Source organism: Harpia harpyja, chromosome 1 (assembly GCF_026419915.1).
Source record: "Harpia harpyja isolate bHarHar1 chromosome 1, bHarHar1 primary haplotype, whole genome shotgun sequence".
Classification (NCBI taxonomy): Eukaryota; Metazoa; Chordata; class Aves; order Accipitriformes; family Accipitridae; genus Harpia; species Harpia harpyja.
The window spans coordinates 20,182,990-20,207,325 of NC_068940.1; the positions used below are offsets into that span (position 1 = coordinate 20,182,990).

Below are 24,336 nucleotides of genomic sequence, written 5' to 3' on the forward strand. Positions count from 1 at the left end.
AGATGATGTTTCAGGAATGACATAGACAAGAAAAGTATAGACATAGTTGATTCTTCTTTGAGATAGGAGAATAGAGGTCCTTTTCAAACCTATTTTCCTATGATTTTGTTTTTCGATGATTTTGTTTTTCTACAATTTTGTTTTTGATCTTCCACCTAAAGTTTTCACCTGCATAGTTCTCTGTCTCACATTTTGCCCATCCTCCCATTATTAAATGGCAAGTTCTCTAGAATAAAAGATACACAATAATATGTAATCAGCTATCGTGTGACACAATGTTACTTAATGCATGTGTAATGGTTTATGAGGCTCCTGAGTGGCTCTTTGTCTCTTTGACAGGTACCATCCACCTCCGCATTCCCGAGTCCTCCCCAGTTGGGACAGCCATTGGCAGTGTCAAAGCCACAGATGCAGACACTGGAAAAAATGCAGAAGTAGAGTACAGAATTATAGATGGCGATGGGACAGATATGTTTGATATTGTGACACAGAAGGACACACAGGAAGGCATCATAACTGTGCGAAAGGTGTCTATTAACCACATTCACTAAATTATTTTGGTGTCTATGTTATGCCATAAATGTTCATTGGAAAAAAGTGCTTAGATCATGTGATGACATATTGTAACTGCTTAACACTTGCTAGCATTCCCCATCAGTGACTGAACAGTACTATTTCCTTTTAAGATGAACTGGAAATAACAGGTGGTAACAATATCTGAGATGCAGCACAGGTTTAAAGTACTTTTGTGAGCAAAGTATGTAAAAAACGGACCATCCCCAATGTGTTAGTACTGTCTCTGTGACTTCAAATACAGACATTAGTATTCATGTAACATTTTCTTCAGCAAGCAATATATGGTTCACTCGCTACTGAAAGACATAGGTTTTCATTATCTAGGAGACCCTCATCAACTTAGGTGACCAGTGTGTGCCAGAACACAAACACACTCATGGAAGCAGAGTCACAAGCTATACTGTTTTGTTCCTGTTCCCAACACATCAGCTAGTGAACACATGAGCAGAGAATAATGATGGTGTCCCTGTTTCAGAGCTACCTTTAGTTCTGCCTTCTGTCTTGCATGTCAGAGGACTTTCAGAAGTGTAAGGTTTCACACTTAGAAATGCCATTGTCCTGCTCCTGAACAATTTTCCTTCCAGAAGTTCCTCAGTCCTCCTCTTTGGCATTTTCAGATGTGTTTCTAAAGAGTTCAGGCACCATTTCTAACATAAAGCAGTGTTTATATTAGCTTTTAAAACAAATCTCCTTAAGCATAGAATAACAAATTGAACACTACTCTAAAACATATCTCCGCGTCTCTTGAAAATGGCAACCAAGGAAAAGGTAAGTTAAGTTCTTCAAAGATCAGAGTGTGTTCCTTTTTAATCTCTATGTTCTATGTTCATAGTCAACATTGTAGTTTAGCTGGGAAGGAATGAAAATACAAAGTTTGGGGCCTGTTATTTATTCTTTTCGTAGAAGTTTGCAACAGCTTCTCTTGAGATGCTCCTACCTTGCTTGTTTCATGTTTTTCACAGTCTGCTATTATATTAAGTCAATACAGTCTTGAAAAAACAGTCTAATAACTGGACCAAGCATAAAAAATTCATAAGTTACAACACAGCAGCTCCAAAATGTCACCAATAAATGCTAATGAACAAGATCTTCACATTTTGTCATTAGCAATCTCACACATTTTGCAATTTTCAGGATGCTTTCTCATATTGATAAGTAGCTTATTCAGATAGCACAGACAATAGCATTAACTAGCAAGGAGGAAGATGTGCTCAGTTTGTTCATTTATGAAAACAGTCTTTATTTTTTTATTATTTAGCCATGTTGATTGTCATTTCTGTTTTCTATGGTGAGTAACTACAAATAGCTGGTGTTCCTTTACTGAGCCCTTAAGTTACTAAGTCTGAATTTAATACCTGCTGCAAGAGAAATTAGTCTATACAAGTTTTCCTATACAAGTTCTCACAGACAAAATAATTGCTTTGCCACAATTTCATATATTTGGGTGACAGTTTTGTTCATTACTGGTGATATGTTGGAATACCTGTATAATCCACACATTTTATAACCATGTTTTGCAGTATAGCCTGAAGACATGTCCAAACTGGATGTGAATGTACTAATAGCAAGTTAACTACATCTGTGTGGTGCACCTTCTGGCAAATTAAGCCAGCTAATTAGAATAAAGCAGGACCAACATGGCTTCTTTGCTTCTAGGCTTGAAGCCAGCATCCCTTAACAGCAGCGTGCTGCACTTTATAGACATACCAATAGTCTCAGATTAGCTTAAATAGCAGCACTGTGTTGTATTTCTCAATTATACTTGTAGATATTCTCCCTTCTGCTCTAACTACTTTTTAAAAACAAGTTTGGGGCTGTGGGGAAACTCATTTTTTTACTGGACTGCATCTTTCTGCTCTTAAAATATTTAAATTTCTAGGCTGCCACTCTGGCATCTTTCATGAACATTAATTTGTATTTAAAAACAGTTAGGCAGAAAGAACAAGTCTTCTACCTCCCATTTTGATGAATGAAAACCACCAGTTTGATATCTCCCTGAGATTTTGCAGGCGTTAATGAAGTCTTCTTTGTGTCAGAAAGGTAAATTCTCAGCTTGCTCATTTCCTCAGTAACAATAATTAGCTAACACTTTTCATCTATGACAGAAAAATTTGAAGGGATAGAGGTTCTTTTCTATCCAAAATGGTTTCTAATTATAACCCTGAAACTTTCCTCCTTACATTTTAAAAAGGAACTGCTGACAAAAATGTCAAATCTATTTTGTAAAAAAAAAAAAAAATCTTTGATGTTGGATTTATTAAATTAAATGAAAAGAAACAAGATTAAGCTCTTACTGTTTCTCTAGATATAGAGAACTTTGACACACACCCCACCCTTAAAAAAACCCTAAAACATTCCTGATATTTAAGACCAGCTACATTTTTCTGACAATAAGGATATTTAGGCCATTTTGAGTATCCAAGAGTTTATAGTATTTCCTGAGAAATACTAGTATTAAGTACCTTGTTCTGAAATGTCAGTATTTCAAGTTTGTATTATTTCAAGTATTTTAAATGCTTATATGATTGTTTCAAATCCATATTCTTGTGAAACAGCTGCAAAATTCACTAAATAATTGGTAAATATGCACTGAAAATCTTTTTGTCATTTGTACTATGATAATTCGTATAATATTTAGGAAGAGAAACTTCCTCTAAAAACAATGGAAATTTCTTACTAAAGAAAGTGATGCCTATGGTGTGGAAAATTTGAACTGTATTGGGGTTCCCCCAACCCATGGCAGGATCTGACAAGGCTTGAGTTTCCATTATGTATATAGGTCAACATCTGTCAATATGTAATGTGATTTAATAAACTTTATCATCACCTTCATTTTTAGCCACTGGACTATGAGACAAGACGACTTTATACCTTGAAAGTAGAAGCTGAGAATACCCATGTGGATCCACGCTTCTATTACCTTGGGCCTTTCAAAGATACAACTATTGTGAAAATCTCCGTAGAAGATGTAGATGAACCTCCCATCTTCAGCAGATCTTCTTACCTTTTTGAGGTGCATGAAGATATTGAGTTGGGGACAATAATAGGAACAGTAATGGCCCGGGATCCTGATTCAGCCTCAAGTCCAATAAGGTAATACTCCAGTCTCTGTAAACACATAATTTACTAAAGAAATTAAGAGACATAGTAATACAACATGAATTTTCATGTACACATTGTACACCGGAAGAAGATGCTAATGTTTTTTTCTGTTTTTTTATTAGCATCCCAGAGATAGACAGAATTGAGAATGATGCTATCCGTAAGCCTTCAAACACCTCAGGGAACAGCCATTCAATTGCACACAAGAGACACAGGAAATGTTTTGTAGTACTTCAAATCTCAGAGAACTTATAAAATTACACATTGATTTCAAGTAGGCTCTTCAGGACTACTTGCTTCACACTGTGAAAAAGTGCCAAACCAGTCTATGGCCCAGGAAGGGTACAGAGCTTTCTAACGCTTCCTCTGGTCAGTCCTGGAATGCACGCAGGGCTGATATCCCCTGCTCTGGTTGGTGCCTCCTGCTTTGTAGGCTTGCAGAGTGATTGCTATATAGGATAAAATTATCTTTGTGTGTGCTCAAATACCCTGAGAAATTAGACGTTGAAAGATTAATATCTTTAAAAATCTTTTCTGTGTATACTACTAGATGATACATGCTACATCACATCTAGCTGAATGTAGTAAACCATATTTTAGTGTGGGGGTTTTTGTTTGTTTTTCTGTAATGCATAAGCTTTAAGAAAGAGGTAAGACAATGCTGTCCAAGTTGGATGTGTGTTGTCTGAAATACCAAAGTAGAAAAATTACATTCTGGCAAAAGAACCTAATTTACTGACTTTGAAGTCAGTTGCCATATACTTCTTAATGAGGCCCAGGTGGTAAAACTGGATTAGGAAATGAGACTGAATCTAATTTTCTCTTATGGTGATTCGTGTGTATGGAAAAGATAGGAGATAACACCAAGCCTCTAAAATTTAAGTATATATAAATAACTTAGCATTCCATCTTTATCCACTCTAATTGCATGAGACAACTGGCTATTTTAGTAGTTATGTTTTCTTAATAGTGACTGGAAGAAGAACAAACTTGGTGTTTTGGCTCATTTTGTTTCTGACACAACTTGATGAATAGAAGAACTGCCACAGCTATTTCCCTCATCACTATTATTTACACAAAGTAGCAACCTAAAGATTATTTTATATAATTTTTCTATGTCCCATTAATGTTTCTTTCATTCTCCCATAGAAAATAATTTAGAAGAGGCAGGTGGAGCAAACCAATATTAATAAGGGCAAAGAAATTTCTAAAAAATTGAAAGGGACCTTTGAACATAGATTTAGTTTGCTTGAAGAAAAACATCGAAGATATATGTGATAACGCTTTTCATAATGCTCTTCATAGTACAGTCATTTCTTTTAGCTTTCATTTAATGCTATTTAGTTGAAGTCAAGAACTTTAAAACAATTTGCATAGCATAGATCAAATTCTTTTTAGTGTTTGCTCTGTTCTTCAACTTCCAAAGCAACCTTGTATATTCATTCAAACAATAATTACCTAGGATAAGTTTTTACAAGCTTTTATTTCTTACAATATCAATATTAAATACAAAGTACTATGTCTTTACCCCAGAAGTGAACAGCTAACATTTAAACTAAAGTATTTTGAAAGTTGTCATATTTTGAAATTAGGGCAGTTTGTATAATATTTTAACACTGCTATAAAAAAAATATTACAGCTTCAGGTTGTAGAAATTATTCAGTTTTTAAATTTTTTTTCTGTTAGCTGTTTATTTTAAAATATTAGTTTCTGTTTATTAAAATTCTATATAAATTAGGCGTCCTATAAATTGAGTGCCAGTAGCTTCCTGTTGCACTAATTTCTACTTCTGTTCAATGAAAATAGAGGTATTTCCTGAAAATAATAATTTTGGTAGCATTTTCAGGCCATTAGAAGTAATATGATGGGTAAAAGTATGTGCTTATCTAATGGTTATTATCAAATGATATAGAATTTTTAATGAAACAATGTGGAATGGATCTTGTTAGCTAGAGAAGTGATTATTGCCTATTGAAAAACTGTTAGCTAGAGTGCTGTCAGAATAATTTTTCCTCGTTAAAACTCCTTCCATGGATGAAGTAAAATCAAATGCTTATCATATAAGCCAAATAGTCTTCAATATAATTTCTTTGAAAAATAACAGGTTTTTGTTTAATTCTAACTAACAGTTATTATAGTCAGCTAGTAGTAAAAAAAATAATTTGAGCAAATTTTCCCTGCACTTTCAGAAGTCTTTTTTAGCTGTTCTAATTTTCTTTTGTTTTATTTTTTTATTCATTTTGGTGTCAGCTTGTTCATTTGGGTGATGTTTGTTTGACTGTTTTACATATTTATGTTATTGTGTGTGGTGGAGTGAGCAAACAAAACCCACAAAAATGTCATAGAGATTATTTTCATATTACAGCATTTTTTCATTGGGTCAAGTTAGTTAAGTACTGTAAGTAAAAACAGATACACTTCATGAACTGTTTAGATCACTCGTAAAAGTTCATAGAAACATGAACACTTGTCTCCATTGCACTGTACAAGTGTACTAGCAGACTTTTTTTTAATTTGGCCCAATTCTGCCAGGTAGTTCAGTAAATGTTCTGTACTTCACAAAATCCTACATTCAGTTCCACACCAAAGGTTCAATCCTAACTTTGAAAGCAGTGTGTCCTGGTTTCAGCTGGGATAGAGTTAACTGTCTTCCTAGTAGCTGGTACAGTGCTATGTTTTGAGTTCAGTATGCGAAGAATGTTGATAACACTGATGTCTTCAGTTGTTGCTCAGTAGTGTTTAGACTAATGTCAAGGATTTTTCAGCTTCTCATGCCCAGCCAGCAAGAAGGCTGGAGGGGCACAAGAAGTTGGCACAGGACACAGCCAGGGCACCTGACCCAAACTGGCCAACGGTGTATTCCATACCATGTGACATCCCATCCAGTATAGGAACGGGGAAGTGGGGGCAGGGATTCGCCGCTCAGGGGACTGGCTGGGTGTCGGTCGGCGGGTGGTGAGCAATTGCGCTGCGCATCATTTGTACATTCCAATCCTTTCATTATTGCTGTTGTCATTTTATTAGTGTTATCATTATCATTATTAGCTTCTTCTTTTCTGTTCTATTAAACCGTTCTTATCTCAACCCACGGGTTTTGCTTCTTTTCCCGATTTTCTCCCCCATCCCACTGGGTGGGGGGGGGAGTGAGTGAGCGGCTGCATGGTGTTTAGTTGCTGGCTGGGGTTAAACCACGACACAGTGTTAAATATTAGAAAAATAATGGAGGAAAGCACAATTTTCTGATTCTAGTTTGACATTCTGCCATATTGTGTTAGTAGAAGTTTTGCCTGCAGAAGTACAGCAACTATAGCAACATAGAAAGTCCTTTAACATCAGTATATTCATGAAAGTGAAAGTTTGGTATGTGAACTTACTTTTATAGAGTTTTTTTTTAACTTGATCTCTAATAAATTAACATATCCTAAAGTGTAGAAGCTGAGCTTATAAAAATACTTTTGAAAAGTTCATAAATTAGCTGTCAATCTCAGTCTGAAGGAACAAGTACATCAAAGACAATTTTCCTTTCAGGATTAAAACAATTCTTTAATTATTATATTGAAATTCTGACTTTTTTTTTATGGTTCTCATATATGTCTATAAAAGTTCAGATGGTCAAATATTATACTATTGTATCATATTTACGAAATTTTTGTAATTTTTATTCCTCATTCTATGGAAGTAACCTTGAGAATTTTCATAAGTGTTTATAGAAATTAAATGTATGTCTTCTCAAAACTAACCTTTGTAATATAACATATAGAACCTAAAAGCTATATTGACTTGTGAAACATGCTTTCTTCCATTTTCTATCATTTTGACAATACTTTTTCTTTCTTTATCATATTTAGGTTTTCTCTGGATCGTCACACTGACCTTGACAGGATATTTAATATCCATTCTGGAAACGGGTCCATCTATACTTCTAAGCCACTTGACCGTGAGATATCACAGTGGCACAATCTTAGCGTTATAGCAGCTGAGATCAGTAAGCCAATTTGGTCTCTTTTTCCTTTCAGTTTTCCTTAGCCTGCAAAGTTACAGCTGTGACTTCATGAGAAAAAAACTCCCTTCCTTCCCCCTGCCCCTTTCTATTAGATATTCTGGGAAAGTAAATTGGGGGTAGCTAACAGCAGCTGTCTCCTCATTGCTTTTTTCCTCACCTACTTCCACCACTTTAATGTCCAAGTTACTTCTGAAATGTTACCCAATTAAATAACAACGCTGCAGTAATTCTGTTTTCTTCCTTTTCTTTGAGGACAATGACATGATTTTGCTGTTAAAGTAGCAGAGTTCAGGATGGTAATCTATGTTTTTGTCTCTATCGTTTTCGTTATTTCTTTAGATATAATTTTATCTCTTCCTATGGTATCTATACCTACAGCTCTTGGAATCAATACATCATACAAGTTAGGTTCAATTTCATCCCTAAGCTGTAGCATTTCTTGGACTATTTAAAACAGGTCTCTAGATATTTTCATGTTAAAAGTACAAAGAGGAAAGCAGAGATCCTCCTAAACCTGCTGCATTACTGAGATTAACTCTAATCACCCGACAGAAAATTTTCTAAAAGGGACAAAGGTCTGATCTTTGAAATCAGCTAGTGAGGATCACTTGCTTTCAAAGGCACTGGTTTTTCAGGGTTAATTCTATATCAGTCAAAAAAAAAAAAAAGTGCTGATCAGCAGTGAAACACGGCTGGCAAGAACTACACTGCAGAGAACTAAATGAAACGTCATGTCTAGCCAATTAACCACTCTTAGCCAGCCTGTCCCCATTCCTGTAGTCCAGAATAATAGGCTGGTTGTATTGAGCACACCCAGTAGCTTTCCTTTTTTTTAAAAAAAGGGGGGGGGTTCCACTTGTGATGCATAGTCCTGAGCTTACAATCCTTCACAGTGCTGTCCAATATTGTAAGAATACTTTTCAGAAGTATTTCTATAACAAAAAAAACCTTAGTATCCTTGTGTGTTTGTATCAAAGTGCTAAACTTTTTTCCTTGTCAGGATACTTTGAGCAAATTTACATTCTGGACCTAGTTGGAGTAGCTAGCATTCTCCAAAGAGGTACTTTAGTTTGGGAGAAAGAAGTGAAGGGGGAGATTTAGATCTTTAAATCTTTTAAAATATTATTACCTGTGAATCTTATGGCTTGGACAAGTGTACTCTTCGCTGGGTGAAAAACTGGTTGGATGGACGAGCCCAGAGGGTTGTGGTGAATGGGGTGAAATCCAGTTGGCGGCGGGTCACAAGTGGTGTTTCTCAGGGCTCAGTGTAGGGCCCTGTTCTGTTTAATATCCTTATCAATGATTTGAATGAGGGGATTGAGTGCACCCTCAGCAAGTTTGCAGGTGGCACCAAGTTGGGATGCAGGGTCAATCTGCTTGAGGGTAGGGAGTCTCTACAAAGAGATCTGGACAGGCTGGGTCGATGGGCTGAGGCCAATCCTATGACGTTCAACAAGGCCAAGTGCCGGGTCCTGCACTTCATTCACAACAACCCCATGCAGCGCTACAGGCTTGGGGAAGAGCGGCTGGAAAAGTGCCTGGCAGAGAAAGACCTGGGCGTGCTGGTTGACAGCCGGCTGAATATGAGCCAGCAGTGTGCCCAGGTGGCCAAGAAGGCCAACAGCATCCTGGCTTGTGTCAGAAATAGTGTGGCCAGCAGGAGCAGGGAAGAGATTGTTCCCCTGTACTCGGCACTGGTGAGGCCGCACCTCGAGTACTGTGTTCAGTTTTGGGCCCCTCACTACAGGAAAGACACTGAGGTGCTGGAGCGTGTCCAGAGAAGGGCAACCAAGTTGGTGAGGGGCCTTGAGCAAAGTCTTATGAGGAGCGGCTGAGGGAACTGGGGTTGTTTAGTCTGGAAAAAAGGAGGCTGAGGGGAGACCTTATCACTCTCTACAACTACCTGAAAGGGGGTTGTAGTGAGGTGGGCGCTGGTCTCTTCTGTCAGGTGGCTGGAGATAGAACGAGAGGAAATGGCCTCACGTTGCGGCAGGGGAGATTTAGGTTAGATATTAGGAAAAATTTCTTTACTGAGAGGGTTGTCAGACATTAGAATATGCTGCCCAGGGAAGTGGTTGAGTCACCATCCCTGGAGGTATTCAAAAAGCACATAGACAAGGCACTTCAGGACATGGTTTAGTGGGCATGGTTGATGGTTGGACTCGATGATCTTGAAGGTCTTTTCCAAACTAAATGATTCTATGATTCTATGATTCTATCATGACACAACAGGAAAGCAGTGTTAAGAATAGAACATATTTGGAAAGTTAGTACAAAAATGCAAAAGGCTATGAAAAACAGTGCCCTAATCCTGCCATTTTAAAGAATTCAGGATGTCAAAAGGATCCACATCATACTCTTTAGCAAAGGTGTTATTAATAACAAGAGAACTTAATGCCAGCTACTCCAAAATGTTTACTATTTTATTTGAAGCAGCTTAAAAGAAAAAAAAACAGTAATTTTGAATCATCTTTATTTTCACTTGTCCCATTCCATTAAAATTGCAAAATCATACAGTATTTAGCTACCACCTAGAAGAATTCCAAGAAATGGCTGCACTTTTTTACTCCCAAGCATTATTTCAGATTCTTAGTATGGCAACTAGATCAGCAAGTGAGAACAGGATATCTTGTATTCCTGAATTAACCTATACTAATGAGAGGGCACTCTAAATGATACTAGGATTTTGGCATTTGGCAAGGGGTGGTTACTATTCTTGTTTCTTAACCTAAGGTCTGAAGATCTACATTCATATTTTTTAAGGCAATTTAAACATAAACCCTTTGATTCTAATCAATTCTTTACCAGATTTTTTGGGGGGATACTTTCATTGGCTTTGTTGGAATTTCTCCCTACTTATTCAGGCACAAGAGAGGAAAGTCAGGCTTGAAAAATTTTCAAAATATGTATGCACAAAGTCAATAATGTCTTTTCTGTGTTTAACAAAACAGATCACAAAGAACTTTAAAGTTAAAAATCAAAACCTTACAGCAGAACAATACTCTTGAGCCCACCAAATAATCAAATCTGTCATTATAGCAGTGGTCATACTTTTCATATACTATATTTGCATAGATTATTAACAGTTGCAGTCCCTATTTTCATGTAAAATCTTAATTGCTCACTAGATACCAATCCGATAATTTATTTACTCTAAGCAAAACATCTTATTTTTCAGAGGGCCTGATTTTTACCTGGTATCAGTTTGTATGCTAAATTTTGACCAGTTTCAGACCTAATCTTGCATGTGTATTGCTCATGAAATTTGGAAGAAAACAGAAAACTTTTAGTAGGGAATTAAACTCATTATTCTTCTCTTTTCTCCTGTCAGACAACCCCAAAGATACTACTCGTGTTCCTGTCTACGTAAGAATTTTGGATGTTAATGACAATGCCCCACAGTTTGCTGTATTCTACGACACGTTTGTCTGTGAAAATGCAAGAGCTGGACAGGTATGCCTTTGAGAAACACTTCCACTATCCAGTTTTGCTACGGCACTCAACTGTAGATCATTCTTGCCTGTTGCTTGGGAGAAATCATGTCCAAAATAGCTTTTGAAACGTTAAAAACAAAAGCAAAGGAGCTCTGTAGGTGAGGCTTAGAGTGAAATATCAATATATTACAACGGCTTCAGTGTGTGAATTACCACTTTTCTTTACCTAACCCTGTACTACTGTTAAATCCTGGCTAGATATGTCCAAGAGACATGGTCATAATTAGTTTTGCTGTTATCTTCACAAAGTAAAATGTCATATGTAACTACTAAAAAGTTTGATCTATATTTTCAATAACTCTCAAACAGCAAAGTTCAGATATATTTCAGTCCATGCTGATGGTGATTACAGACATTTACATCACGCCTTTTTTTTTTTTTTGGCGATTGTTAGATTTATCTTTTATTATCGCACCAAACTTTTGCGTTTTGCCTCTTAGAGGCTACAGAATGTGTACTTTAATTTAAGTGAAACAACTGCACTACTTAATACCTAGTTCCTAATAGGCAGCTGCTCATTAGAACTGTTGAAAAACTGTTTTCCTATTACAGCACAGCATGTCCCAGAGCACAGTCAGCCAATAATAAATCCTTTAAAATGGTAGCAGTAGTACCTCAGTGCAATCAATTTAGCACCTTTGAATAGAATGTGGGAGAAGTGCCAGCTTGTCTTAACTGTTTGAGTCCTACAGGTATGGCATTCAGGTTGTATTACAAGTTTCACATTCAAGTTGCTATTCTTTCTAAAGTAACATCAGCTGGAATTAGAACAGAGGAATTAAGGCCCAAATTTATAACGTATAAAATACCTAAAGGTACTGAGCAAGTGCATTTGTCTGCTACGAGAGTTATAAAAGAATCCAAGCTGTTAGATAAATAAAAATCACTGGCTAAGCATCTAGAATTTTTTGACAGTTGCAGTGTCTTCTATAAATGCTAAAAAAATATTTTAATCATTTTCAATATGAGACATGGATTAAGAATTGGAAAAGTAGAGCTCTGAACTTTCCTCTTCCAGTTTCACAAAAAAAAATCCTGGGGGAAAAAAAAATCTAAATGCATTAATCCACAAATCTTACTCATTTGAGCTTTTAGAATCTATTCTTTCCAGGTTACTAACTATAGAGCGTAGAGGAAACACTTACTAGAACAGTTATATTTTCATGTAAACATACGTTGAGGAACTCTTTTTCTCAGCTATCTAGAATAATGAGGTCAGTATAATTTGAAAGTAAATATGAAAGTTATTTCTGCATTACTCTTTTTCTGTTTACATTCAGAAAAGACTGTCAGTTAAAAAGTTGGAAAAAACCCACACTAATCATTTATGACTAATAAATGAGAAGCAAAATAAGTGTACATATCCATAAATGTTTATTTAAATTGTTATAGAGCTCAGTAGTGTCTCATTTATTAGAAAAAGTGCCAAGTTTACTAAAAGGGCTGTAAATATAATAACTTTTTAAAAAAAATCTGAGTTGCAAATGATTGTTTAAAGAAAACAATTCACAGGAAGAGAAAAAATGCAATGCAGGATAACATGAATAATCTATTTGAATGTAATTATATTCTTCTTGCTTACTGGTAGATCATAAATAAGACTTGTTATTTTGGATTTCAGTCTGTCCTGAGAGATTGAATCTAATCAATCCACACTAAACATGGTTCTCTAAGTTTGATTCCTCGTACATTTGTGCTATTTTTCTTTCCTTTCAGGTTTTCATAATTACGTTTGAGCCACGATCAAATTTAAATCTTTGTTAGATCACTGAAACTATTATGGTACTTCATCAGTCACAAATTCTGTGGTATTCATTTCAATATTTCCTATCTCCTACTGACAAACGTTTTAATGAATATTATAGTTTTCCAGTTTCTTTATTTTCCCTTAAAATTTCTATTTACTTAGTTTATATAGAAGTATATATAATATATATACATCCATATGTATACACCTACGTATATAGACACACACACTATATATAATATATATGGATGTGTGTGTATATACATATATAGTCAAATACACATCTATGCATATAAATAGCAAGAGAGAGAGGGAGAGTGCTTTTTAGGAAATGTGATTTTTGAAGTCTGAGTGACTTAAAGGGCCTGTGACTGTTTTCCTGCTTGCTATTACTGCTTATGTCAAATCATACCATGACCTTCCAAACAATGGGAATACCCTGTTCCAAAAAGCTGAAGGTACAAACAAGCAGTGCCTCTGGCAGAATGCCATTTTGCTGGATGTTGCTCTTTCGACCCCCCCAAAACCGAGGACAATCCTGGTGTGATGGCATAAAGGGGACACAGGCATTCATGCAAGCTATACAAGGCTGACTCAGTAGGAGTTGAGGGGAAGAAAGGAGCAAAATGCTTGGACTGCTGCAGCGCGGTACCCCAAAGAAGTTCAGCTGTCCTTCACCCTCAGGCGAGAAGAGCCAGGAGTTGGGCGTCTGGGCAGGTGGATTCCCACTAGTTTCATCAGCTCCCAGCTGCCACATGTCTGGCAGCTCAGCAGCCAGCCTCCAAAGATCCTCTGATGTGAAAGACAGGAGTCAGTGTAGAAAGCAGAAGTCAGTCCTACTTTAGAGAGTTTTTATATGGAAGCCGAGTATATTTTTCCTACATATTCGTTTTCCCTATAGTAATGGTCAGAAGAGGGAGAAAACAAGTATAAAGAAAAACAAAACTCCAGTTGAGAAAGCAAGCAAGCTGCTGTATTAAAAGAAATCCAATCCTTGCCTCGTGAAGAAATTTGTTGCTGTATTCTGGATGGACAGGAGAGAAGTTGGGAGTTAATCATGCATTTGTTAAGGCAAACAGGAGTACATTGCAATTGTTGATGTTTAAGATGATCAGTCCTGACAAAAGCTGTGATATGAAGAGAAATGGCTGTATTTGGAAGAACTGGAAGAGGAAAAACAAACAGGGTTTAACAAGTATGCCACAGGGAAGGAGTAGTGTCAAAAATTAGATGTAATTCCATGCTTGAAAAAACACTGCAATTTAAAATGATGGATCACAAATGAAGAATAAAAATGACCTAGGCTAAATATTAACTTATTTTTGGAAGTTAAACTTAAGAACATAACTGAACATTCATGCATGCATGCACAAGAATTCAGCCATAGGTACAGTTTTTATTGCTATGGTATTAAAAAAACAGACTCTGAAATACAGCAATAAATACATCAAAAATTTTATTTTGGGGGAAATGACATTTTGCCACCCTTAGGCATAGAAACTTCAGTGAAAAAAAGCCACACGTTATTTACCTGACAGATAAACCAATGTTGATAAAGGGCTTTCCATTACTTCCCCCCAAAATACCCAAACTTTTTGTAGGCATTGCAGAAAGCACTCAATCCAAGTATTGAACTGACCCGATGCAGTTTACTCTGAGAATTGTGACACCAGATTCTCATCTCACTCTGAGGTTGTGCATCTGTAGAGTATGCTACAGTGTTTTACAAGAGTTGAAATACATATATAATCTAACTGGCATTTTTCATCTCAGGAGTCTTATTGGTGTATTTTGCTATACTAATAAATAGAAAATATCTTGTTGTAGAAACAAATGTTATTATTTTGAAATTTAATTTGAAACTTTAACTTCCCTATCAGAAAAAATCTATTTGATGAAATACTATTCTTATCACAAAAATATAAAACATCCTCTGAATTCCTATCTTAGGTATTGATTTGAATTTAAAATGATGGATCAGAGATGAAGAATAAAAATTACCTAGGCTACAGATAAAACTATTTCTGGCAAGTTGTCCCCCCTATGTAGTTACAAAAATACATAAATATGTTTTGAAAAAAAAGAAATAGAGGAAGACTAAGGCAGAAGTTGGCCATTTTATACATGTACGTGTACCACCACATGAAAGGTATGGATGCTCTTGTTGGAAAAACTTATATGATATGCTTTTTTAACATTTGTTCAGTTAATGCGTTCTACGGATTAAGCAGTAAATCAATATGAGAATAGTTTGAATATGAAGTTGTCTTAACACTTATAGTCTTCTTAAAGTAATGGGACAGCTGTATCAAAAACCTAAGTGTATTTGGATTCTTTGTTGTTTGTTTGCTTGCTTTTTTTCCTGCAGCTTATTCAAACCATAAGTGCAGTAGACAAAGATGACCCTCTTGGTGGACAAAAGTTTTTCTTCAGTTTAGCTGCTGTTAACCCTAACTTCACTGTTCAGGATAATGAAGGTAAAATTCATGCCTATTCCAGGGAAGGAGTTTTATCTTTGCTGTTTGGCGTACATTCCTGAAATATATTTGCTTTTGATATCTATCAATATGTAGAGAAGCCATTAAGGCTGCTGCTAGCAAGAATAATAATTTTACCTGAGTGTTTGTGGTTTAGGACTTCTACATATTTATCTGTGTAATGGAGGCAAAAATTAGCATGGCGAGAATGTGATAAAACAAATTATAAAGAAAATCAGTAAAAGTGTTGGTTTGAGTAGCCAGATGAAATGCTTGACTGAAGGAGAAAAAAGGTTTCAAAAATGGCTTCAGGTGACAAGTTCAGATTTTTGACTTTAGCCTTCTGTCACATAGTTCTGATTCTCCTGGTCTTCTGTTTTGCTTCTTTCTGACCACTAATGAAAATAATGGTTCTAAGTCCATAGCCACTTTGGCTTTTCTTTTGATCCTTTGTCAATCTTTCTTTATCAGAGAAAATTTTCAGAAGATTCTGTTGGGGAAGGGGGACTAAGCACCCATTTTGGCCTTCATCATCAGTATGACTAACTGAGAGGGCTCTAGACTGCAGAAGAAATAAATGAAGGGGGACATGCTATCAGCCTTCAAAAGTGTTAAAGGCAATGGGAATAATCCTCTTTTTCTGATGAAGATTTCAGGAAGTAATAGGCTGCAAACAACAGCAGAAAAAAATTCTAAGAGTAGGGAAAGTGAAGAATTCAAATCAAATAGTTTGTGTTCTTTACAAAATCCCCAGCAGCAGAGGTATATAAAGATCCATCAGAAACATAGTTTTTGATGTTGAGTGTAAACAAATAACATACAAGTACCAAAAACCTATGAAGGGATGCAATAAAGGAAAACTTTGTGTTTCACATCATAGAGGCTATGAAAAAAATATATAATTTAATATTTTAAACAAAGATTATATCCTGGTGACTAGGTCCTGAGTGTATAGAGTTATAGACCTTGCTTTTTCTTTTCTATCTGTAATTATTTTCTTTCTTTTTGCACATGGGTTGTTTTAATTCAGCCTGAAGTTGGCTGGCACTTACCTCAAGAGATCCACAAGTATGATGAAAATTAAATTTTCCTCCTAATGGAGCCTTATCTGTATTTCCTCTCTTTTGGACTAAAACGTTAGTAACTCTAGCGCTGGCTCACACTCTAGTGTTGTGTCGCTAAAAATAGAAGAAATAGTCTCTCCCTGTTATTCATTCCTTCTCTTCCTTACCTTCACTCTGGCCACTCAGTGAGCAGCTTTTGATGCTGAAGTGTACTGCATACAACTAAGATTTGTCTGCTACAAATACAGTTTAGTAAGTTCACTTCTCAAAACTATGAAGGAATACCTACTGTCTTTCATATTTTCTGAATTCCTAAGACAATTTATACCCCCCAAAAAATCTATTCCATGGGCTAAGGTACATAATTCCTTGTTCTACAGTATGTTGAAAGTGCTTTGGTGTGGAAAATCTCATACTGAGTTTACAGATAGCATTCCCGTGGGTGTTGTCACAGAAGATCCATAGAAAGAATCTTTCAGAACAGAGTGCTTGTTGAACAGCATGAAGTGGAAGGTTATTTTTTCTCAGTTGGCCACTTTATTTCAGGGCTTCAGCCCTGAACTGGAACTGTCATGCACTGCATGCATTAATCTATAAAACATTTTAAGCTTTGAGAAATCCTCTTTTCAAATCACACTCAAAGGTGGTGCAGAGGCACAGAGGAGCAGGCCAGATGTACATAAAAAATAATAAATAGCTTTCTGATCAAATGGGAATGTCATTAGAAAAAGAGAGATACCACTATGATATCAGGAACAGTTTCAAAATGCTACCAGTGATGTAAAATATGATGGTTTGCATGTACTATAAATGATACATTTTATATTCATACACTCTACAACAGTGTATTTTAATCAATCTAGATAACACTGCCAGAATTTTGACAAGAAGGAATGGCTTTAGTCGACATGAAATAAGTACTTACCTTCTACCAGTGGTGATATCAGACAATGACTACCCGATCCAGAGCAGCACCGGCACGCTGACCATTCGCGTGTGTGCCTGCGACAGCCGGGGGAACATGCAGTCCTGCAACGCCGAGGCCTTGCTCCTCCCCGCCGGCCTCAGCACCGGGGCACTCGTTGCCATCCTCCTCTGCATCATTATCCTGCTGGGTAAGAAAAAAAAATGCATCTTTCCCCCTATGAACAAATGCTTCAGGCCTGGCTCATTTTACAAAACTATGCAGGCTGGTAAAAATTAATGATCATGGGTTTTGCAAGAAGAATTCAACTGCAACTTAAAAGAAAAAAAAAAGGCAAACCCCATTTGTCTGGGAGTTGGACATTGTAAATAAGAATTCAAGTCCCACACTGTTAAAACTGTCAGTGTGCAACCAGAAGCTCATTTCTGTTCTTTCGTTAAGTTGTCCGAAAAAGAGAGGAGGAATAGTATAATGGAAAATCACTTCCATGTCTTTCATTTTAAATTTTTTTTAAGGGGATGTCTCTTTTTTATTTAAATAACTACCTAAAGTCAATATGCGGTATATATTTCACACAGAATATGCCAGTAAATAGTATTTTTACTATATTAAAGCACTGTCTATCCAGAGGTTTCTGTGCTGTAATAAAAAAAGTAAATTTTGTAAAACCTCCATTTTGCAGTTTTCAGAATATCACTAATGACTTATAATTCACCTCAAAACCAGTTTTTAAGAGTACATTTTGCGCTTAAAAAAGGGAAAAGATCGTCAGAATAGACCTGGCTATTTTAAAACTCATTAAAGTTACAGAAGGAGCATGTAGACAAGCTCATGGTTCTGTAAAGCAGAGCACACAAGGTGTGTGCAAAATAGCACATTTTGATATAGACCTTACTGTGCTACTGTAATACAGTTAGAGATGTTTATCCATTTATCAGACAGAAATGAATTGCTGAAATGTAGCTGAAATAAAGCTCTTGTACCTGGTAGATTTGCTACTGAGAAACTGATAAATAGAGATTATTTGTTTCTCTCTTTAAGTTATAGTGGTGCTGTTTGCTGCTCTGAAGAGGCAACGGAAGAAGGAGCCTTTGATCCTCTCTAAAGAGGACATCAGAGACAACATTGTGAGTTACAATGATGAAGGCGGTGGAGAGGAAGACACCCAAGCCTTTGATATTGGCACACTGAGGAATCCTGCAGCTATCGAAGATAAGAAGCTTCGACGAGACATTATCCCTGAAACGTTATTTGTACCACGGAGGACTCCTTCAGCACCAGATAACACAGATGTCCGAGATTTCATTAACCAAAGGCTAAAAGAGCACGATACTGATCCTTCTGCACCGCCGTATGACTCACTTGCAACCTATGCCTATGAAGGAAATGATTCAATAGCGGAATCCTTGAGCTCCTTAGAGTCGGGTACTACTGAAGGAGACCAAAACTATGATTACCTCCGAGAATGGGGCCCTCGGTTTAATAAGCTAGCTGAAATGTACGGTGGAGGAGAAAGTGACAAAGACACTTCTTAACCTACAGTAGGCTACATTTTTGTTTCCTTTGAGTGGAAGTAATTTTACAGACACCTTCTGCACTCAACAGTATTTAACATTCAGGAAAATTTTCCTGCCACTCAGCACAATGGTTTCCTTTTAAAATTTGTGTTTAATTTGTCCATTAATGTCATTCATTCTTTCTAGTAGGATTCCACTTGGAATATATACAGCATTTTATTTAATCACCTTCCAAGAGCCAAAGCTATGGAAATTCAGTGTTGTCCATTTTAGTAAGTAAAATAAACAATACCTTACCTTCGGAAATTTGAACAGGGTGATAATCCCTTAAGCAACCTCATGTACAAGCCGCTTCTGTTAGGTACATGTCCTATCCTTGCAAGTGCAGCTTTTAATATGGCAAAGAAGAAAAAATCCAATATGTCCTGTTCTGTACATTAAAATGAAAACAAAATGTACACGTGGTGTTAATAAGTGTAATATGCAGCTGGTTTAAAAAAAAAAGTTTGTGCAACTTCATTTCATCAAATTCTATCTGCCAATGTTTTATATTTATATTTTTGTATTTATTTTTAAGAAATAAACCAGGTTTTACAACTACGTTGATGCTTGCCTGCCTGTTCTGGCCATCAGTTCCAGGCTTGAAGAGAACATGAAATTTCTCCAATGACAGCACAGCCAAGTGGCAGTACTTCTATGCTGCAGTACTCCACACATTTAACCCAATCAGAAGTGCTTGTGCGCACAGGGAGAGGATCAAGTTATAGACCTATTTGTTTGCTCAGAAGTGCTACTTCCTACAGATGTCATATTTAAGAGAAATTTGTTTTATTTTTGAGCTGAACTAATGATATTCTATTCTAGAAAGATGAACTACTATTTTGTGTCAACTTGAATTACCTTATTCTAAAAACATGCTGCCACAATACATCCAAACACAAAGAATTAGTTTCAAAAACTGAGTTTATTTGTTCTGTAGTTCTCCATTTTGAATCATAATTGCATCATCAGAGGAGATCTGTACCTGCAATGAATGATGTGTAAAAAGATGTTTAAACAATCATTTTTAAGCACCATCCTTTTCCAAAGACAAATCATTTAAAGACAAACCACTGCATGTTGTATTGCAACCATCTGAGGGTAACCTAATCTGCTTTAAAGCTGTCAGGCTGAAGGCTGACAAAGTGTCAGTAAAACTAGCGCACCCCCCACCCAATTTACTGAGTTTTCTGATAGCTTGGAAAAGTGTAGTACAAAGAAACCTAAGCAACTAGCCAACTGTAACAGAAATCATACTTTAGCTATCACAAAACAAGCTAGGTATCCCAAGACATTTTAAGATGTCTCTTTTTTCTTTCAGTCTTTAGATTACACAAATCTATTTAGTAAACAAGCACTGAGATTTTGAAACATTGCTGAGATTAAATAATTTCAGAGCAAAAGCAGGACGTCATAGGATCTGTATTTACTTCTTTATTGCGGAAGAAACACATCTGAAGGATAATCCCTCCTCTATCTCTCTTAACTTCTTACTGGGATAAAATCAACAGATATTGAAAATATATTAGTCCTTCAAAAAGTGCAATGCTGCATTCTTATTTGATCAGATATTTCTTCTCCTTAATGGAGTGATTAAACCCAATGAAGTTGAAAGCTGAATACAGTGCCATTATGCAAGCTATTTTGGTGCAATGGAGACCAAATTTTTATTGACTTGACATCAAGTTAAACTATTTGATCTATTAAGAAACCATGAAGATTATGGATGTTTCTTAATAGAAAATAATTCTGAGAATATTAAGAAACATCTTAGATAATCAGCATTACAAAGCTCTGTAGAAGTCTTACAGGCCATACAAACAGTTGATCTTCTTTATTATTATCTAGTGAAATGGACCTAATTTTTCTTCCTTCCTAATTTCCATTTGTCCTTCAACAGCATGAAATAGGTATAAACAAACAAAATTCATCCATTCAATACATAAATAGCCAAAAGTCCCTCTTCAAATACTGTTTTCTGTCTGCAGCAACATTGAGATCAGTGACACCCTACATATTTAACTAAGTATGTATTAGGACAGAAGGTAAAATAGGCTGTAATACAGCTGGGTTTTACGTCTTTGTTAAAAACAAGATTTTGGTTAAACAGGTCCAGCCACCGCGTTCACATATAAGTAAGAATCTCTGCTTGTTTCCAGAAAGAAAACACAAACACACACAGCTCCCTCACTCCTTAAGCATATCAGGAAATGTCAAATAATACACTTATTATTTTGATTTGCATTACAGTACTTATTTCTGAATAATAATTACATGGAAATATTTGTCTATCACTACGTTTAAGGAAGTTATTTTATAATTGCTCAGCATAATCTGAACCTAATGTTTAAAATTTAATCCTGTATGCATTATTAAATAAAATAGTAGTATACATTGTGGAAGTATATGGCAATATATAAACATTCTACTAAAATTATTATATAAACAGTATCAATGAAAATTTGTTTAACCCCTTGCCATATCCTTGGAGTTTTATTTCCCAGTACATTTTAGGAAAAGGAAAAAAAAAAATCCATTTCAGCACTATAGATGTTACTGTGCAAATAGCATTTCACTGTACAAATATATACCATTTTACTGTACAAATATCTCAGCCTCGTGAAAGCGGGCATAGGAACATGCAGTCACTTGTGCAGACAAATCATAAAAAAGCATTGAGGAAGTCATAATTCATTGTCATATCTATCTAATTTATTTTAGGAACCCGATCATTTAAGCAACTGAGTCTGGTCCTTGGTATTACATGCACTCACAGAATAGTCTGCAAACAATGTTCTCCATGCTCTTACATGCAACAGATGAGTCATAACAGCTTAGTCAAATGTAAGGCCGTATAGTAAAAGCCATGAGTATCAGATGTCATGGAAAGGGAGAGGAAAGGCATCAAGAGAACTATCCCAATGTCTTTCTTACACCCTTATAGTAGTGAAGAATTGGAAAGTGAAACTCCTAGACAATTCAAAGTGGAGAAAATGTAAAATAGGATACCTGGTTCCCAAGTAGTGCCTGCTAAGCGTAGCCACTTGAAATTGTACTTAACAAAATGTAATATGTAGTAAAAAAGACCCTTGTATTGTTTAGTCTGAATGAATTTTCTATACATTCTTGTGATAAAAATGCCACAGGAACACACTAAACAAAGAGAAAATACATTAATATTGCATTTCAGGTGGAACCTACAAATGACTTACAAGACAAACCTCATGAATGTTTAAAAATTCAGAAACATATCAAAACTATTGTAGCCACTGGACTCCCAGGAATCGGTGAGGTCGTAGAGTCTGTTGCAACAAACTGTTGGTTTTTGTTTTTTTTTTTAAGAAAAAGCAATTTTGTGAAAGGTGTGTACAAGATCTTACATTAACAACAACAAAAATACTAGTATTTCATAGGGCCTTCAGGGAGAAGGTTGATGGTAAGAACTGCCTAAGCAGACTAAAAAAAGACCAGGGAATAAACCAAGGACCTACATCAACAAAATCTTCACACCATCGGGTCAATATCCACCAGCTGCCAGCCCTGTATATGCAGATGTTTTTCACTCATTCACTGTTACAAGGTGTCAGGTTTCCACCATTTGTCCTTCAACGACATGTAATACTATTCCCAGGCCAAACTATTTATCAGTTACATTACTGTCTGTCCAGAGTCTGCTCTTCTTTCCACTCACTTATTGTCCAGTATGACTCTATTGGCCTTGAGTCAGATTTCCTATAAAGTTTTTTTTTTAAATTCTTAGGCTACCTATCACACAAAGTTGGAAGAAAAAGAACGAAATTTGCTACATTATTCTCCTTCAAACCTCTTCTTATAATTTGCTCCTACTGGAGTAACTACAAAAATACCTGTTAAGGGCTACAGAGCTGCTCACTATGCTAATCACAAATGGTGGAGAAAATTAAATCCAATCATTACTCCAGCTTGTTTCAGACTGGTTTGCCTTTATTCTAACAGAAGTCAAATTATTTGACAGTGATCCTCTAGGTTTATCCGACACTTGGGAAAAAATAAATACTTTCTTTTGGCCCATAACTAACTACTCAAAAGAAAAATCAATGAACTTTTTAGGAAGCTAGTTAGTAACATATATCTGATATAAGCATATCAACAAAACAGTTTAGGCTTCCTTACTTTTTGTCAAATGAGTGAACTAGAGATCTGACAATAAAAGTCACCAGAAGCCTTCAAACACTGCATTATCATTATGAGACTTGCTTGAATGGCATAGAAATCACCCAAGAGTAATCTGTTCACAGCAAGATGAGCAGATAGACGTTCAAGCTAAAACAATTTCACTTATTCGTAACAGTGTTATTTCTTATGTCCAAAACCATTATGTAAATAGTTAACATAAGGAGATAATATTGAATATAAGGAGACATGTGAATACAATTTTTTTCCAACAAAATGTCATAGGCTTCTCTATAGTCTCTGCAGTTTTTCAGAGGCTTATTCAAACTCTATTCTAATATGGTTGAACTGGCTGAAAAGTCACTTTCCACATAACTAAAGATGTAAAATACAGTAATAACAACATGGGAATCAATAAATATAAGACAGATAGAATTAATTTAAAAAAAAAATTCTTTTGTTTTCTCTTCTTTAAAGCTATTTTTGTTTTTGTTTTAAAGGAATATAGTCAGCTATGAAATCAAAATGACAGTTTTTAAACTAATGTTTTTTCTGACCGTCTTTTTTTTTTTTCAAAAAAATTTTTCAAACCAAACATTTAACTTTTGAGAAAACTTCATTGTCTTTCAGTTGATGTCAACCTCAGTAAACCATGACAAATAAAAACCTCTTTGAAAAGAAATATGACAAATACTCTTTCTTTGATTTTTGGCTACAAACCAGGTATCAGATATATTTTGAACATATACTTGGCAAAATATTATTGAACATGTCCATTAATGTTTGCAAAACAATATTTTGATTGTTGATTAAGCATTCAAAGGAAAACATTTTCTAAATATACTTGCATCCATGTTTAAGTACTGTGTGTGGAAACTTTCAGAAAGCTTCTCTCATATCTGTCCTTTCGAGGGAAACAGAACAAATTCTAATTATATAATAATCATTAAAATGCCAGAGGAAAGCCAACAGTTAAATATACAAAGTATCTTTTATGTTCCAAACAGACTATAGGATGACAAAGTAGTGTGACTTGTAGCTGTATGGTCACAAAAAGTACAGCAAATCCAAGAAATTAATTGATCAATAACTCCTGAAAAGTTTTAGAAGTCATGAGTGTTGACAAACTAATTTACGGAGGAACTTTGGTATATTTAACAATGGTGCATAAAGAACATCTCTATCATAATGCACACCTCTAGCATGCATTTCCCCTCATGAATTTCATCATTACAAAGAA

General features: G+C 35.7%; 1 protein-coding gene across 4 annotated transcripts in view; it reads left to right on the top strand.

Moving 5' to 3' along the window:
- The window catches only part of CDH10 (cadherin 10), a 104,630-nt gene extending 85,125 nt beyond the window's left edge, over window positions 1–19,505 (top strand). For all 4 annotated transcript variants that reach the window (XM_052781042.1, XM_052781037.1, XM_052781036.1 and 1 more), the window contains 7 exons: window positions 340–527; window positions 3,416–3,669; window positions 7,527–7,663; window positions 11,013–11,134; window positions 15,291–15,399; window positions 17,327–17,578; window positions 18,430–19,505. In XM_052781042.1, the coding sequence (XP_052637002.1) occupies window positions 340–527; window positions 3,416–3,669; window positions 7,527–7,663; window positions 11,013–11,134; window positions 15,291–15,399; window positions 17,327–17,578; window positions 18,430–18,923 (1,556 nt within the window). In that variant the 3' untranslated portion in view covers window positions 18,924–19,505. The remainder of the gene's footprint in view (window positions 1–339; window positions 528–3,415; window positions 3,670–7,526; window positions 7,664–11,012; window positions 11,135–15,290; window positions 15,400–17,326; window positions 17,579–18,429) is intronic.
- Window positions 19,506–24,336: the final 4,831 nt, after the last annotated feature.